Here is a 20416-nt window from a genome sequence, read left to right as displayed (position 1 = left end):
TTTATTTAAAGTTAAAAAAGGTTTACAAGTAACTGCAGGCTTCCCGAGAAATCAATTCATACTCGACCAAGCAGTATTGTGCAGCGTGCGCTGGAAAGCATCGTCAGAGTTTAACACGGCCGAAGAGGGGATACAATTGATACCGTACGGCGGCATGTATTGTGTATTAACACTTTCAGGACGGCACCGATTTCAAAACAACTACTGTACAGACTGTAAACTTGATTTCATTGTGTATGTTATGCAATTTGTTTGATAAAAATTTGTGGTCATTGAAGGACATACATTTTTAATATTAATTTATTTTTAATCATTTTATAAAGAATGGTGACGTTCAAAACAATTTCCAAAATGCATCGCTGGTTGATTTTGACATGTTTTACAATAAAATGTTGTTCGCCGCCTTCTCCTGGTGCTTTTCTGTCAGAACAGACAATACAATCCCTTTTTCTTACTCTCGCATTTAGAATATGCCACTGATTGTTCATTTTTGTACTGCCATAATGGTCTGTTTTTTCTATTGTATTGTCTAATAATTCATTTGTAAACTATAAAGTAAAACTAGCTGTAAGTGGAATTCTGTCTTGAGGCAATTATGGCATCGTGCCTTAAGGCAAATTGCTGGAACTTCCCGTACCGTAACGAAATGTTCGAGGAATACTGAATGTTTTCAAATAGATTAAATATTGTAACATTGTCTAATATTTATAAGAATTATATACACTGAATTGCGGAGTTGAAATTATTTGTAAAGTATATTAGAACTATAGCCAGAATTAAAAATAAAATCTGAAATATTTTCAATATACAAAAAACTAAAAAAAAAAAGTTGGAACAAAATTTTTTTTTCCAAAATCAATTATTTTGTTAAGACAAGCAGAAAGTTCTTTGAATCATTTAAATCGGACGCTTAGTTCTCTCAAAAACTGCCATTTTTCACATATTTAGCTCCGTATCTTCGAAATGACTTTTCCCAATCATTACTAATTGAATGTTTTTTAGATCATTCAAATCGGATACTCTGTTCTCTCAAAAAGTCGATTTTTATTTTCTGCACTCTTTGCTCCGTATCCTCGAAACGGCTGGACCTGCCTTTGCCAAAAACTAATCAGCTTGTTTCCCTATTAATAGGAATCGAATGTTATTTGAACCATTCGAATCGGTTGATCCATACGCCCGAAAACGTGACTGGAAATTTGTATCCATACATACATACACACACACACACATCCATTTTTTCTGAGGTATGCCAAAACGTTCAGAAACCTTCAAAACGTCGAGAAATGTAAACATTTTCAATTCCGATTTTCGGCCCATTACAATAACTTACCCTACGGGAAGTTAGAAAATAATTTTTGGTACGGAAAGTACCAGCAATTTGCATTAAGGCACAATGCCTTGCACCCCACTAGTTGATTCTCAAATCTTGATATATTTTACCCTAATTCACATTTTTCCTCACATTATACACTTAACAGAACCCTCAGCGTAGAATAACATACTCTCTTCTTTTCTTCGAACCTCAAATTTTAAATTCTTATTAGGCCCAGCTTAACTTCATAAACCGGTCCTCCAAAATTTTTTTTAAAGATACAGCAAGTAACTGCAGGCGTCCCGAGAAATCAATTCATACTCGTCCGAGCAGTATTGTGCGGCGTGCGGTTGAAAGCATACCGTCAGAAATAAACACGGCCGAAGAGGGGATAAAATTGATACAGTACGGCGGCATGTATTGTGTTGAGAATAAAATAACTAGTAGTGCATGGCACGGCACCTTAAGGCAAATTGCAGGAACTTCCGGTAAAAAGACAAACATTAATTTTTTTTTTTAATATTTGAGAAAATGAGATTTTTGAGAATTTTGTAATTTAAAATATATATATATCTTCTATATATATAAAAATAAGTCGGGTTTTCCTTCCTGACGAAATAACTCCAGAACGCACGAACCGATTTCGACAATTTGCATTCGTTGGAAAGGTCTCGGGCTCCGCAAGGTTTATAGCTAAGAAAATTAGTGGTGCATGGCATCGTGCCCTAATGCAAATTGCTGGAATTTCACGCACAGTAATTAAAATTTCTAGTAATGACATTAGTGAGAATTATCAGAATTATGCTTGGTTAAGTCAACTAGCAATTCTTGCCGCAAAGAATAATAATGTACACGCACTGAATTTCACCATTCAATCAAAAATTGCTGGCGATTTGGTGACATACCAATAATTCCGACTGGTTTTCCGTTTGACTTCAAACAATTGCAATAGTGTTTGCAGGATAAATTTCAAACAGATTATTTAGAAAATCATTGTATTTCACATGGGCAGTTATACATTGCCTGATTACGAGCTGGAAAACCATCCGCTTTGTTTGTGTTAACGTCAGACCATAAAACAAAAAATGTGGTTTACCAAAGAGCACTTCAATGAAACGGATAATTTGCGGATTCACTTTCATTTACTTAGAGAAGTTCAACTAAAAAACACTTCATTTTTGTAATCGAAATAAATTCATTACTGTTGTGCAATAAAATCAAATTTTTCCTTTTCAAATATAAAACAAACAAAAAATTTCTTCATCTTTGACTAAATAAAGAACTGATCAAATTTTTATGAAGGCAGGTCTAGCAAAATGCAATTTGGCGGTCAAAAATGATCATTAGACATATGCACATCCAATTATCAGATATTCTATAGAGATTTTGACAATAAGTATAAATTTTGTTTACATTTCTATGGGTTTCGTACCAATGCTCATCCGTTGGCCGGCGACGCAGCACTTACGCGCTTTGAAATTTCGTCTTTATGCAGTTAAAGCAGTACGATTGCTTTGGAAAAAAGTTCAAAATTTTCAAAATATGTCAAAATAAAGAAAAAAATTTTTTTTCAAAAACAAGGAATTTTTTGTCAAATTTATAGTTTCTCAAAAATCTATTTTGTTCGAAGTAAATGTTTTTCAACAATTTTAATCTTTTTTAAAAAATAATAATTTTTGGTACGGAAAGTTCCAGCAATTTGCCTTAAGGCACAATGCCATTCGTCCCACTAGTTTTACATCCTTTTAGGTAATTATATAGAATAAGTATTTTGTTTTACAATTTTATAAGCGCTTTCATCTAACTGTAAGTATGTACTTCAGTTAACAAAAATATTTTTTTCTATAACAGATACTGTAACAGAGAGTACCTTGTTTTATAATTTAACCTCTTCTATTATATTTCTTATTAGGCCCAGCTTACCTTCATAAGCCGGTCCTCCAAAAATTTGGTATTATTTTTATAATACGGCGAAATATCAAACGTATAGGTACAAGCCAATTCAATATATACTCGTCCGAGCAGTATTGTGAAGCGTGCGGAAGATAGCATACCGTCAAAAGAAGAATTTAACACTGACGGCGTCGTGCCTAGTAAAAGTGATATAAACTAGTGAAGCGCATGGCATCGTGCCTTAAGGCAAATTGCTGGAACTTCCCGTACCAAAATTATTTTTTTAAAAAGATTAACATTTTGAAAAAAAATACTCTGAAAAAACTAGATTTTTGAGAAGATATAAATTTTTGACAATAATTTACTTTTTTTAAAGAAAAAAGGCTTTTTAAGAAAAATTTATTTTGAAATATTTTGGAAAGTCTGACTTTTTTTTCAAAGCAATTGTAATGCTTTAACTGCATGGAGACGAAATATCGAAGCGCGTAAGCGCCGCGTCGCCGTCTAACGGATGAACATTGGTACAGAACCCATAGGAATGTAAACAAAATTTATACTTATTGTTAAAATCTCTATAAAATATCTGATAATTTGATGTGCATATGTCTAATGATCATTTTTGAGCGCCAAATGGCATTTTTTTTACTTTTTTCATTAGATCTCCGAAACCGCTAGACCTGCCTTCATTTGATCAGTTCTTCATCTTCTCAATACAAGTAAAATGTTTTTTGAATTATTCAAATCGGACGCTCCGTTCTCTTAAAAACTGAGTTACCGTTTTTGGCACTTTTTGCCCCGTATCTTCGGAACGGCTAGACCTGCCTTCGCCAACAACTAATCAGCACGTCTCCTTATCAAAACAAATCGAATGTTTGTTGAATTATTCAAATCGCTTTATCCGTGTTCCCGAAATTGTCAACGAAAATTTGTATCCCAACACACACCCACACATACACACACACACACATACATCCACTTTTTCTAAGGTATGCCAATATGTGCAGAAGGTTTTGAAACGTAAAGATATATAAAAATTTTCATTTTCGATTTTTTTGCGATTACTATAACTTACCCTACGGGAAGTTAATAATTGTATTAAGTTATTTTTGTCAATAAATATATTAAATTTTTAATTTGTGACTGATTTATAAGTATGTACGAGTTGTTGTATGTTTTCATAATGTTGCAGAAATTATTTCAGATTATTCAATTTTGTAAAAAAAAATTATTACTCGTTATTGAACATCAAACACTTGTCTAATATATACAGAGTATTTTCTAAAAGCTCGGCCAAATTCTCAAAAATTTAAATAATTTTTGTAATTGAACCACTTTCCCTGCAGGACTGTAAAGGTTAGGTATATTAAGACAAAGTATTCTATCGCTATGTCAAATTTCATTAAAATCGACTGATTTTTTTTTAACAATCAACAGTCTGTCAATTTTTGTCCGAACTAATCTGCACGATTACCTAATTACATTTTTCTAATAGTTTTTGAATTTTCAACATCGGTTCACATTTTTTGGCTAAAACTCAAACGAGAAATTTTGCACTTTTTTGCCAATTCTGAAAAAAAAGCAGCTCAGTTGATCATAAAACCAACAAACGCAGGTTTTTACCAAGTTTAAATCATAAAACCAACAAACGCAGGTTTTTACCAAGTTTCATCGAATTTGAAATCGGTTCAGCTGTTTTAGAGAAAACGTTGACGAAAGCTCAAAAATCTGTTCACATACACACAAACACATATTTTTCCAAATTTGGTCTCATTCGATTCAGAATGAATTGAAACGCCGAGAAAACATCTAAATAGCAAAGCGGATTTTTTGACAAAAACATAAACATCTTCGAGAAATGAATAAAGACTTTTATAAAATTTAAATATACCTTCTATCTATTACCACTATTATTTTATTCCTATTCCTAAAACGTCGTCTAAAAACTCAAGAAGATATGACTTGTGATTTTACGACGAATAAAACCGTCAAATAGCATTTTTATTCGTCGAATAAAATACAAATATTATTTTATTAGCTGTTAAACTCATCGTGAATGATGATGCGGCGGAGATTTTTCCTAAGGAAATTTTATTGTTGTAAAATTAAATTTTGTTAGTCGATAAAAATATTAGAAAGAAGTAATGCCATTATATTCATATTCTGTTTTAAAAGCCAGTAATAGATGTTTGTGTCAAATGTCACCGAAATATTTTAATGTTACGTCCTAGTAGAATTCTTGATTTATTAAAAAATGTCAGGATCAAAAGAATATTTTATCCCGTCTCTCGTAAATAATTACAGTGAAAATAATAAAACAAATGAAAAATCTGTACCGTTTAAGAAACGATAAGTTTATTGAAATAATTTCTATATTATTCGTAGTTTCTACAAATCTTTGAAGTTATAGAAATGGAAAATATTTTTTAGGCAAGACAGATATTACAGTTGTTTAAGAAATGAGATTATATCGCCAGCGAAAAAGTGAAAAAAAAACAAGCTGTCAATGAATGTATGTTAATTTTAGTTACATGAAGTTCCTCAAAGATAATTATTACATGATGAGTGAAATTGTGAAAACAATATATATATATATATATATATATATGATGTAAACATGTTACATCTTCAACCAGTCTACGAATAACACACTATCCATTTGTGATTTTTTCAAATCAGTATTTTGTGAAAATATTGTGTAATTTCAAGTTAATGTTTATAATACATAGTGTAGTGCATTACCATATCCTAATACCATGGATTATTAAAGTTTTCCAAATTAACACTAAGATCAACTAATTTTTCCACTGAATGAAGGCTAGGATTATAGCCGAAACGTATGGATTTAAAATAAATTTTTGAAAGAAATTCATGTTTTTTATTGATGTTATGCCCGATTATTAGACTTTGTTAATACATATGTCAACATCAAATTCAGAATCATACAAAATATATATATATATATATATATATATATATATATATATCTAGGCGTTGTTTAACATAATAATTCTCTGCATTTTATAGATATTAAAGAATATTAAAGCAACATAGCTTGGATAAAATATAATTAATTATAGTGAGCTTTTACAAATAACCAAAATCTGGTAGGGGGCTTTTGATCCACATTTTGAGCTTTTAATTTTATTCTTTATTATTATGTAAAATATAGTTGTTAATAATACATGGCTAAGACAACATGGACGTTTCATTTGAGTTTATTATACACAACTTTATTCTATCATGCCGAATTTATTTTTCTCAGAATTATATTTTAGACGATTTTGGAAGTGTAGAGGAAGAAGTCTACAAGTTTTTTGTTTATAATAGCAATTATAAGTATTACAAAGTTGCATAATTTTATAAGTAATGAAGAGTGAATTGATATTCAGATTTATTACTCTAAACAAGAAATCAAGCACAACAATAGTTTGTGTAGCTGTGTATCATTTATATACAGATATACTTCATAATGGACATCTATGCAAATTATTTATTGATAGTAATATTGAAATTATTCAAGATTGTTATAAGTTTACTGAGTGAACGAATATTATAGAATTTATTAATCAGCAATTACTTCATTTATCTAATGAAGGTTCAAGTCCTAAATGCAAATTACAATGACAAACCGATCATGTCATATTCGAAGTATGACTTTGATTACATTATTGTTTTCGAATATTATACATATTTTTAATGCTATTATGAATATATAATTTATAATTTATCATCATATAAATATGTATAATGGTTGACACTAATAAATGTGTGCATCACGAGTGTTACCACATAACTAATAAACATTATTCAAATTAGTTATATGACGTATTTATTTTTACTTAAATGCCTTCTTCTACAGTAGCAAATAAATGTTACTTTTAGCTCTCATTCAACCCCAACCCTTTCCTCCATCCCTTAAAATCCATCAATTTTTTCCCAATCGTTTTTACCACTCACTCCTACAAAGTCATTCGGCTCAGTGTTAGTGCGCGGATTGACCGCACCGTAACGCATTGAATATTCATGGCGGCGCTGCGGATCGGCCAATTATCGTTGCCCTATCTAGTATTCAAACCGAGTGGCGGTACTTCACATTACAACGATCGCTCCGAAATAAATGAATTATACATATATTCAGTTAAAAAAGTGATATAATTGAAGCGAAAAATAGGAAAAGAGATTGGAAATCGATAGTAGGTGATTCTATTGACCCACTGGACAAAAAAAATCATTGCAATCCTGATTTTTTTAATGCAAATCGATTACTTCTGGTCCTTGTTTTTGGTTTTTGGGTAAGTTGATAAAAAGTAATATAAGGAATAATTCCGGATTACTCACGACTCATAAAACTCTTGCAAACTTTTCTCATAAACAAGATGTTTCATGGCCTGTGTTATTGTCTCAAAGAGGAGAAAATCTGGACCATGGTGGTTGTGAAGGAGATTCGATCAGGATCATTCAAAATATTTAATAAATGTTAATAAATGGTATAAGAGTAATCTTATATTTTACTAATATAAGAGGGAAATATTAAAATTTTAACTTCCCGAAAGATAAGTTTATATTTTCATAAAAAATCCGATTTGCATTTGAACTTTATATTTTCTCGACATTTTTTTGGTTTTTGTCAAAAAACTCAAAAACAGCATATGGAACTACCCTTTTTTAGTTACATAGGGTAAAATTATATAAAATTTACTGCATTTCCCTAGGAACACTTTTATATACTCCGATACAAAAGTTTTGAATAAAACGCCTTTGAAAACGATATTTTATTCTTTAACAATAAATAGAAATTTAGGGACATTTTTTTGGGTTTTGCCAAATAACTCAAAAATTACACATAAAACTACCCTTTTCCAGTTACATAGGATAAAACTAAATAAAATTTACTACATTTTCCTGGGAACACTTTTATACACTCCGATATAAAAGTTTTGAATAAAACGACTTTGAATTCATTCTTTAGCAAAAAATAGAAAATTTGGGGCATTTTTTTGGTTTTTGTCAAATAATTCAAAAAATTTTATTATTTTTTTTGATGATAGATATCATGGTCTTCTAGATGATACTGAAATATTACGCCCCTAAGACAAGTATAGTTCAATTTTAAAAAATCATCCAAGTTTGATATAATATTATAGTCAAAATTTGTGTCAAAATTCACTTTTGTGATATGATGAGTTAAATTTTGAATATCACTAATTAAAAATCAATTTTTTTGGAATCAACAGAAAAATAAGTCTATAAAATTTTTCTAGTTGTGTAAAAAATGTTGTCATTAATTTAAATCATTTCGTGCAGTAAATATCTAAATCTGGATTTCGGTTGATTATTGCAAATTTCATGGGAAGTTCATGCTTCAAAGCAAAATGCCACTTTCAACTAGTTTATTTAATTTTTTTTCATAATTTTCAGATAAGTACAATATTTGCTCTTCAATGTTCAAGAAATTACTTTGAGCCCTTAAATAATTTTCTTAATGATTTTATATTTACTGTATACAGCGTTTAGTACTTAGGTAGAAAATAAGTTAATTAGGAAGTTAAGGATAATTATCTAGCATTAATATATATATATATATATATATATATATATATATATATATATATATACTAGCTGACCCGATGGAGAGTGTCCTGTATCCCATTATAATTCAAGAGTTCCAAATTTTTTAATATCCTATACTGATACTTCAGTAAAATATATAAATATAAATTTAATTTTTCCTTTTTTTATTCATAATCATAAATATATTATATATTCTAATATTGTCTAGGCTCATAATTTAACCTAAGTTTAAATTTCACATGTCAAAATGTTTTCAATGTCAAACAATGTTTACAATTTTTTCCATCAATTTCTACAAATTTATTATAAATTACGCCATGTATGAAACATAAGTTTATTCAGAAAATTTATATATTATTCATAGTTTCTGAAAATCTTTAATGTTATTGAAATGGAAAATAATTTTATAGGCAAGACAGATATTACAGCTACTCAAAAGGTGAGATTGTATCGTCAACGAAATAGTAAAAAAAATACAAGCAGTCAATGAATGTATGTTAATTTCAATTACATGAAGTTCTTCAAATACAAATATCATATGATGATGAGGGAAATTGTGAAAACAATATTTGTTCAGGCGTTGTTTAACATAATTAACACTGTGTGAACGAATATTATAAAATTTATTAATCAGCAATTACTTCATTTCTCTAATGAAAATTCATTTCTAAATGCTAATTACAATGACAAACCGATCATGTCGTATTTGAAGTATGACTTTACTTACATTATTGTTTTTAAATATTGTACACATTTTTAAAACAGATAAAAAAAATAGATAACACTCAAACAAATGAACAGCAAAACGTACAAAACAGACCAAAAATGAAACCGAATTCCGAATGATACAAATTTAGTATCAAACTTGCAAGCCATTCAGAATGACTTGAAACGTCGACAAAACATAAAACTAGCAAAACTACTGTTTCGGGAAGTTAAAATTGATAATGTTATGATAAGACAATATAAATATATGTATGAATGCGTATATATGTGTCTATGTATTTTATCCTTTCGTCGATTCCAAACCGTCACAGACATTTTAATCTCATTTCTCAAAAGCTCTTTCTGAAATTCTTTTCCCATTTCGCCAACGGCACACAAACTATAGCACCCTTTACATACATATTGTACCTACTGATGCTGTTATATAACACTAGACCTACACCTATACAATTTTCCATTGGATCCTTCGCCGTTGTTATCAGTTCAACTTTCAGTCGTTATCAGGCCGAACAAGACTTGGGCAAGATTAATGTTCATTCCGGCGGGCGACACTTTTCCCCACTTTTCCCCACCTTGCCCCGAGAATTTATATTCTAATGTATCTTTTTAAATTGTAAACGAAACTGAAACGGAGGAATTCTTGAGAGAGAAAGACGGTTTTGGAGAGCTCTTCAGGGTACGACGAGAGTTGCTTTGTTGTACATTAGTTTTAACAAGCTGGTTGGCTCTTGCGAATAGTTAATAGCAGAATTTTGCCTTAATATAATCAACTTTCAACAAAAATTGGGATTTAGGTACTAGGTAAAATGCAGTTTATGTTTGTCAAACTAATTGAGAAAGTATTAGGTTGCCCAGAATATTTTTTTCTTAGAACCTTTTCAAACAATCTAAAAAAATTGGGCTATGCAAAGCATTTTCCAACTATTAGGTGTATTTTCAGACTATCTAGAACATTTTCAAACTATCTATAAAAATAAGCTATCCAGAATATTTTCCGACTATCTAGAATAGTTTTAATATATCTATAATATTTCCCAACCATCTAAAATATTTTAAAACTATCTAAAAGGATTTTTTAAACAAACAGAATACTTTTCGACTATCTGGAATATTTTCAAACTGTCTAGAACATTTTTAAATTATCTAGAAATTTAGGCTATCTAGAACATTTTCAGACTAGAATATTTTTAGAATATATTAAAACAATCTAAAAGAATTATCTAGAACATTTTCAAACTATCTGAAAAACATTTTAGGCTTTGCAGAATACTTCCCGACTATCTGGTGTAATTTCGGGTTATCTAGAACATTTTAAAAGATTATAAAAAATTAAGATATCCAGAATATTTTCTGAGTAGCATATTCTTAGAATATATACAAACTAACTAAGACATTTTCAAACTAATTAGTAACAAAATTTAGACTATGCAGAACATTTTATTTAGATTTTCCGGACCATCTGAAACATTTTCAATTAAAAATACTAATTAATTACTGATCTGATTTTCATCTAAACCATCTAGAATAGTTTTAAGATATCAATTTTAGGAACATTTGTTCCTTTCTTCTATAACAAAAAAGTTATGCATATATGAATAGATGAATTACTAGAAAAATATAGGAACGTTTATGCAACTTGCCTCAAGGCAAAGTGCCACTTACACCTATTGAGCTTAAATTGGAAATATCAAATAAATAATAAATCGTGTATTTTTCTCCCAGGACAAAAACCAATATCGAATAAGTCATATAATTGATTCTTATCAATAGATTGAATGCGAATCTTTATGTTCTTGTTTATAACGTTTGAGTATTATCCGATTTTCCTCATATATATATATATATATATATATATATATATATATATGTATATAAATTTGTTGGATATCGTCAACGGTTCGGAAAAACGAAGGAAAACTATTTCCATGCAGACAATATGACAATTGATGAACGCTCCATTGGTTTTACTCAGTGAAAATCAGGTCTGGATAGTGGACACAAGGGCAGCATTTTGGAAAAATTAAGAAAAACACATTTTTTGAAGAGATTTTTGCCTATTGGCAAGTTTCGAAAGGTAGTTAAAAATAATTGTTCATTACATATTTAAAATATTTAAAAAAGAAAGAATTATTCCATTACTTTAAGAAGCCATAAGAGTAAATAAAAAGTTTCCCACTTTAAGAGAAAAAATGATGAATTCAAATTTTCGAGAATATTTAGTCTATTGGCAAGTCTTACAAGATGATTGAAGGATTGGGGTAAATACTAAAAATATTTGCATCAGAAATTGTTAAATATTCTTATTGAAAAAAATATGTATATACGATTATTTTGTCTTTAAAAGCAAGTCATAGAGTAATATTGAAGCGATTGGTAATAATTTAATATTATTTATAAAAATTATTTTAATTCAATAAGATTCTGCTTTCTTCATGTTTTCTTTAAGATTTTTCTTTCTTCAAAAACAATGAAAGAAATAAAGTCTGAGACAATTAACTTTCTTCATTTACTTAATTAATTAATAATGGCAATTGCCAAGAAATAATTTGGTAATGGTACCAAGGAAACTTAATGTTCCAAAAAAAATTTTTTTTGACCAAAATTTCTAGAAAAACACAATTTTTCACTTCACGCATATATGACTGACATGGTAATACAAAAACAGATACAATTACCCATGATTTTCATTATATTTTCACCGAATACGTCCCTTGTGTTATTTTATAAGAGCAGCGTCATACATGTGTTCGGAAAAACTATTTGTCAACATAAGTAAAAGCCAATTTTTCACTATCTCAACTTGCACACATGCACCATATATATATATATATATATATATATATATATATATATGTATATATATGTATATATATACATTTATGGAGAGAAGACGTAGCTTCAAATAAGTTTTGCAATAACCGCACTATGAGACAAATAAAATGGCCAAAAGATAAAAACAGAAACTAAAGTTATAGTTTCTAATACTAGGCGAACATTTTATGTATATATATATATATATATATATATATATATACCAAGACTTTTTTGGTCAATGTTAGAACATTAACCAAAGCATCTAAATCCTCAAAAATAAAAAATAAATTAGAAATTATTTATTCTGTACGTTTCAATACTACATATTGTACCATCTTTCTCGCTTTTTTTTTTTTTTAATTTTATTAAAACAAGAAGGATTAAGAAATAATCTATAGAAAGGTAAATACAAGCATCAAACTTAATATTCTAGTCCATAATGAAAAAATGATTTCTTTGAGAAAACAATAAAAAATTTAAAAAAAAATCATTTTCATATAATTTGAATTTATTGTGTAAAACAAATTTAAAACAATTAAAAATTAAGATTTTTTTTTTAATTATTAGATGCTTCACTGATAACTAAAACTGTATCAAAATCTTTTGTTATGAAGCCCTATTTATAAGTGCTACGTTTTTTGGCCAAATTTGTTTTTTATAAGTCCTTTTGAAGCCCTATTCATAAGTGTTACATTTTTAAGCCAAATTTGTTTTTTATAAGTCTTTTCGAGCCCTATTAATAAGTGCTACGTTTTTAGGCCAAATTTGTTTTTTATAAATCCTTTTTAAGCCCTATTCTATGAAGTGCTACGTTTGTTGTATTTATCTTTGCCAAGAATTTTTTTTTCTATTTATTTTGTAATAATTGTGAAATTATTTTACAGTTTCTGAATATTGGCACATATTTAGTATCAAAACGTACATAATAGAAATATCTTCTCATTTTATTATAATATAAAATTTAAAAACTTACCGACAACGTGCAAATATCCAAATTGTGTTTTTGCAGTTACAGTATTAATTTGGCACATGTAACGTCCACGGTCTTCTTCCTGAACATTGCCTAAAAATTAAAAAAAATTAATTAAAATTTATGAAAATCCTACAAAAATATATAAGTTAATATGACAATATAATGCATAAGATAAAAGTATAGACGAATCGCTGTAAATGCTTTGTAAATAATATATAATTCTTTTGTAATCTTATTTTTAATAATTACATTGAACACATGTCCTTTTTTATACAAAGAACCAGATATAAATATTATTTTTAATTTCCAAATTACTAATCCTATTTCAATCGTATCAGTCCACAAATCAGGATCTGATATAGACCAATTAGAAATAATAATAATATCTAATAATAAGAAAAAACAGAAAAATATTATATGTACAACTTTGATCCGCCGTTTTTCAGTCCTAAGTTCTTCAAAATGAAGTATCAAATTTCGAACAAAAACGGCGGAAGCAAAGCTGTACAACTGAAATTTTTGTTTTTTTTCTTGGAAGGATCAGATATAATTATTATTTCTAATTGGGATATATAAGATCTTGATTTCAATTATTTCTTGTATCTTAATTGAAATTAAATTAATTCTATGTATGTACAAATATGAATATAGAAGCTTCAAATGCTGCATCATTATTAAACTTATAATTTAATTATTAAAAAAGCAAATACAATTGCAAATAGTATATATATATATATATATATATATATATATATATATACTCACTTATATGTAAATTCCAAGTCCTGTGTTTATCATGGGAAACACTGATCCTTGGATTTCTTGTAATTACATGATTGTGGACTGTTAAAATTGCTGATTGCTCGAAATGCATCCAGGCAACCTGAAAATAAAGAAAAACATATTTATACATACTCATTTATCACAGTTTTTTATACATATTTCTTATATATACATATATTTTATATCATTATATTAATCAAGAATTTTTTACTAGTATATCAGAAATAATGGAAGTAAAGTTAGGTAAGAAAAAGTAATCGTCAGGAAGGTTAGGTATAATATATGAAGTACATCTAAATTTCTACCAATATTCATTATAAATCTTTTTAAATGCATTCACTACTCACTATTATACAATATTTAATACTATTATATTATATTTATTAAGTTTATAACTAATGTAGACATTACGTAAGTAAAGCTAGGCAAATAAAAGTTATCTATGATTGAAAACATCAGGAAGGTTAGATATAAGTATATAATATATGGAGTACTGCTTAATTCCTACCAGTATTTGTTAGAAATCATTTGAAATGTATTCATTATATGCTATTATATCATATTTAATACTGTTATATTATATTTATTACTTTTATGACTAATGTAATAAACAATTTATACTTGTCAACTAATTCGAGGTTATGTGTATGTGTTCTACATAAAAATAATGTTGGAATTTTAAGGATATATCTAATTTTGTTTATCATTATAGTTAACGACGTGTGAAAAATTTGCATAAACACTACCTTTAATATAAAAATTATTGTAGTTTTACTAATTATTATTAATTATTTGCAATATTGTTGTCAAGCAACTGTCATAGGATATACTTAATATATTTCTTACCCAAGCTTATATAAAATCTGCAACAAACGACTAATGAGTAATTAATATTACACAATGTATCAATTCACCAAAATAATTAATTTAAAAGTAATGATTGATATTACAAACTAATTAATCAAAAAATAACATTTAACGCCATATTTAAAATATTTTTTTGACATTTTCACACACAGATATTTTATAACATGAAGTTCGTCTTTATCCCTTTGTCTTTATTTTCCCGCGAGTGCTACGAACTTCACATCTGTTTTGGGCAAATGTCAAACGAATATTTTTTAATAATATAAATTTAGAAAAATATTTAATTTGATAAATAAATATATATTGTGTTTGTGTTTAGTGTTAAAGTAATTGTTAATTTAAAAACGAATTTATTTTATACATATAATTTGTCGCTGCTAACAACAATTTTAAAAAGTGAATTAAATCAACATATATTTGAATATATTGATTACTCAATACTGTTAAGGATTTAGTGTCGGACTAATGTAAGTAAAGTTTTTTACTATTTACTACGCTTATATGCATATATGCATTATTCTTCGTCAGTCATCTAATAAGAGTTTATGTGAAAATTTTCATAAAACTTTTACAGAGTTTTATAATACATATTTGTTCTTATGTGATGACACACAACTGTCAAACGCAAGTCAAATATTTCTTACCTTAAACTAAAACAAAATCTGCACAACACTAATGAATAATACATATTGCACAATATAATATTTTATCAAAATTATTAATTTCAAAGCATTTACTAAACAAGCAAATATTATTCTTAAAACACAATATCTAAATTTATATTTTTGACATTTAAACAAACAGACGTGAAGTGCACCCTGAAGTTGGTTGACAACGCACAGTTGACCTGCAACCAACTTCAGGGTTGAAATTTAAACCTTGCGCAAATGTCAAAACAATATTTTATAATAATTATGTTGAGGTACAAAATGTTTCTTTTTTTAATAAATAAATATATATATTGAGTGTTGCCAATTATATTACCTGTTTATAATTTATTATTATAATCTTTAGTGTTATAATAATGGAAATTTTATTCAAAATATACTGTCATTTGTGCTTAACCTAAAAGTTCATTGTGTTCTCAAACTTTTATTAAAAAACTTTTGATATTCAATATATAAATTTGTTTTTATACAAGTGCATGAAGAATTTTTGGATATATTAAGGTAGGAAATGCATTGTTTTACTTATAATTGATTGAAAAATAATTATTATAACAATTCATTTTTGCGAATCAAAACTGATATAGTTTTGCGATAGAAAATAGGAGCATGAGAACAATTAATACTAAATATATATTGAAATATATATATATATATATATATATATATACATATGTATATGTATATATGTATGTATGTATGTATATGTATATGTATGTATGTATATATGTATATCCTCCTTGGCCTCCAAAGGTGTTATACATAAATGTTGGAGGCTTATCGTAGACAAGTTGATTGATGGATTACGTTATCGGTTCTGGTGACGCGCGAAATTTAAAGAAAAAAATGCAGGAGAAATAAGTATAATAGATATATAATTTGAGACTCTTAGACTGACAACGACAATGGCGAAAAGAAATGGGAAATGATAAATTGTACTTTATCGGTAACAGTAAAATTGATGTAGATTATATATATATATATATATATATATATATATATATATAATTATCCATCCATAAGTGACAATATATATTTGAGTCACGTTCAAGCGAGCACGTCACGAACTTGCTATAATTATTTCAAAACATCCCCGTCACTTATGTCACTAATTATGAAATCAGATTTGAATTAGGGGTTTGAATTAATATCTAACCCTCCACCAATATATATATATATATATATATATATGTGTGTGTGTGTATGGATAGGAAAGTTTGAAGACGTGACCAACATGCCATGTGCAAACTTATGTTAACCAAGTCGTGTCGAGGGTAACATCTGCGGCTAAAATCTTATATATACTTACTTTTATCCCAAAAAATATTCGAATAAATCATATAATAACGTCTTACATTTTTGTACTATTAATTTTTTACGTACTATTTTTAGTACGCAAATTATAAGCAATTTTGTAGCAACAAACTAGTTTTGTGTTTTTGTTTGTTAGATCTTCTGTAACTTTTGAACCAAGTTTTGGAGGTGAATATAATATTAACAAAATTTGTACAGAATTATATAGTCTGTAATATTGTCTAATATCATAAAACTCTACAGCATCTCCTTATACTTTAAAATTGCTTTTAAATCTCGAAGCAAAACAATTTTAGCAGTTGGTTGATAGCTTGTTGGTGCAATTATTTATAACATCCTTTGTACCTTTTGAACAAAGGTTTATATACAAACATAATATTTGGTAAATTTGTACAAAATTGAATTATCTATAATATAGAAACCCACAACAACTCGATATACCCCAAAATTGGTTTTAAAACTAGATCTCGAAGTAATTGTTGTGATTGTTAGCATGTTGGTGCATTTATTTATTGTAGTTTCTATAACTTCTACACTACAGATGTAATATTGATGTAATATTTAGTGAATTTGTACAAAATGAAACAATATATACTATTGTCTAACGTCATAATGCCCTACAACAACTCGTTATACCTTAAAATTGTTTTTAAAATAGATCTCGAAGTAATTGTTGTAATTGATTGCTTGCATGTTGGTGGATTTATTTATTGCAACTTCTATAACTTTTTAACCAAGTGTTAAATATAAATGTAGTATTTGCTAAATTTGTACAAAATTGAATTGCCTATATTATTGTCTAACATAATGCTCTACAACAATTTGGTATAGCTGAAAAATGTTTTTGAAACTAGATCTCGAAGTAATTGTTGTGATTGATTATTAGCATATTGGCGCATTTATTTGTTGCAACTTCTATAACTTCTAAACTACAGATGTGATATAAATGTAATATTTGCTGAATTTGTACAAAATTGAATTGTCTATATTATCATCTTATATCATAAAGCTCTACAAAAACTCGGTATACCTTAAAATTGCTTTTAAAACTAGATCCTGAAGTAATTTTGTTTGTTTCAAACCGTTTGTTGAATTTTTGTGAAATGTTTGACAAATTTATATAAAATTAAATTATCTATAATATTGTCTACTACAATAATGTGCTAAAGCAACTCGGTATACTCCAAAACAGCAATTAAAAATTCATCAATAATCTGATCGTTTTCAGGCAACACGATGCTTCGAGTTTAATGAGAAAGCTAAGAACTAATTTATGCATTAATTTATCAGAACTCTTGTAACTTTTAAATCGTTTGTTTAAATTAAATGCAATATTTGGAAAATTTGTACTAAATTGAATTATCTAGAATACCTACTAACAACATAAGGCCCTAGAGCAACTCTGTACACCCTAAAATCGCACTAAAACTGAACTTGTCTGGTGTATAGTTAAAGTAATAGTAATAGTAAAGCAGAAAGTCAGTTAAATATTTATAATAAATTTTGTAACTTTTGAAAGGTATGTTTAATACAAATATAATATTTGCAAAGTTTTTGTAAAATTAAATATACTATCATATAGCCGAACAAGATAGTGTCTTAAAACAACTGGGTGTTCTCAAAAATAGCAATTAAACATAAAATTAAGATAAGGGTGTTGCAAAGATGCAATTATGTTTTATATTTTTTGTAACTTTTAAACTAAAAAATTTATAAAGATGTAACATTTGGTGAATTTATACACAATTGAATTATTATCAAATTTATCTAACAACGTAGAACTCTAGAACAATTCGGTATACTTCAAAACTTGTTTGAATAATTGCTAAAAAATTACAAAATAAATTGCCAATATATCTAGTGTGCTATGGAAAATAAAAAAATAATTTAACCATGTTTTTTATAGATTGTTTCAATTCATATAAATAATTTTCGTAGTAAATATTTCCCTCTCCCAGCTCTCCATCTATTAAAACCTCTCTCCTCCCCTGATAGAAATTAATAATGTTAATTCGAATTTCGATACCCAGATTTCCATTTCTGTCCAATAATAATATAATTTTAATCATCAAAATTCTAATTAATTAAACAATAAATCACCAATCAATCGTGCGTGATTGATTTCGTTCGTAAAATTTCGATTTGATTTGATTTTTGATAATTGCATAGCATTTTGATCCGCAGTTAATTAGAATAATAAACAGGAACTCGATATCATTCCACGATATCATTCGATATTGATATTGCAAATATATTAATTGTAATTAGTTTTAGCGGAAATTAGTTTCGGGATATAATTATAATCGACTCGTTTTTTGCCCTAAATTGTAGGAATTTATGGGTAATGAAATATAAAAACTAGCGGTGAAATTTTAATTAACGTATCCGAACTTGTTCTGTGAATATTGCCTTGAGGTAAAATTCCACTTACACCTAGTTTTCATTTTTTCCCCATGTATCATAGTGATGTCTCTGGAAACTTCTACTTCGGCTCACATATGACAGAAATCTATGAATACGAGATTATGCTAATGTAGCCTGCGACTATACCCTAATAATATTCGGGTATTATATAATAAATTTATATATATATATATATATATATATATATATATATATATATATATATATATATATATATATATATATATGTGTATATCTAGGAGATGCCATCTCATCTCAAGAGACAATAAAGCCAATATTGGCGCGATATTATTTCCCATTTGGTAATTCTAGTGAAATGTAGGAGAAAATGGATGTGTTTTGAATAAAATTAAATAAAGCTTACTAGAAGAATATACTTATATCTACTGGTTTATCAGTATAAAAGTAAATGTTAAATCTGCTGATTTTGAAATTTAACTTGAACTTTAATTTTTTTCTTTTTATAAGTTAACCAAATGCATTTTTTGGCGGTTTTTCGGTCATTTTGTGGCGTACTGTAAAGAGTTACTATGCGATTTTTTTCACTACTAAACTACAAAAGCTTTACAAATGGTTTTTACAACTTTATAAACATTTTTTGCAAATATTTTGAATGAGACAGATTCATAAAACACATTAAGAATTTGCTTAAAAATGTTAGTTTTTTAATTATTTTAATTACTTAAAAATTGTGATTTTATCACTACTGAGTTAGACGGGAGCTGCAAATAGTTTATATAATTTAATAGGTGATTTTTGCCAATAAAAATCCACAATTTTTGGATCAAGATTTTTTATTCTAGAGAATTCCTAAGATTAATCATTTATTTATTACTAAACTAGAAGAATTTTCCTAACTAATATTAATTATTATTAACTAACTAATTTTACTGACAAATTTTACTACTTTTACAATATTTGGATCAAAATTTTATATTCTAGAGAGTTGCTAAGATTAATTATTTTTTTACTATTGAACTAGGAGAATTTTCCTAACTAACCTTTTAACTAACTAATTAATTATTATTAACTAACCAATTATACTACTGTTACTATTTTTGGATCAAGAATTTT

At 27.6% G+C, this 20416-nt stretch overlaps 1 protein-coding gene across 1 annotated transcript in view; it reads right to left on the bottom strand.

Moving 5' to 3' along the window:
* Nucleotides 1–20416, bottom strand: part of LOC113367903 (protein CEPU-1-like) — a gene marked incomplete in the record, with an annotated part of 199406 nt that overhangs the window by 88618 nt on the left and 90372 nt on the right. Inside the window, 2 exon segments of the mRNA XM_026609477.1 lie at nucleotides 13290–13379; nucleotides 14055–14172. Of these exon segments, the coding sequence (XP_026465262.1) occupies nucleotides 13290–13379; nucleotides 14055–14172 (208 nt within the window).

This window comes from Ctenocephalides felis, unplaced genomic scaffold (assembly GCF_003426905.1).
Source record: "Ctenocephalides felis isolate EL2017-DRISC unplaced genomic scaffold, ASM342690v1 CF-g0.4_SCAFFOLD_01170, whole genome shotgun sequence".
NCBI lineage: Eukaryota > Metazoa > Arthropoda > Insecta > Siphonaptera > Pulicidae > Ctenocephalides > Ctenocephalides felis.
Note: the sequence above shows the minus strand (reverse complement) of the source record. Positions and strands in the feature narration are given on the sequence as shown.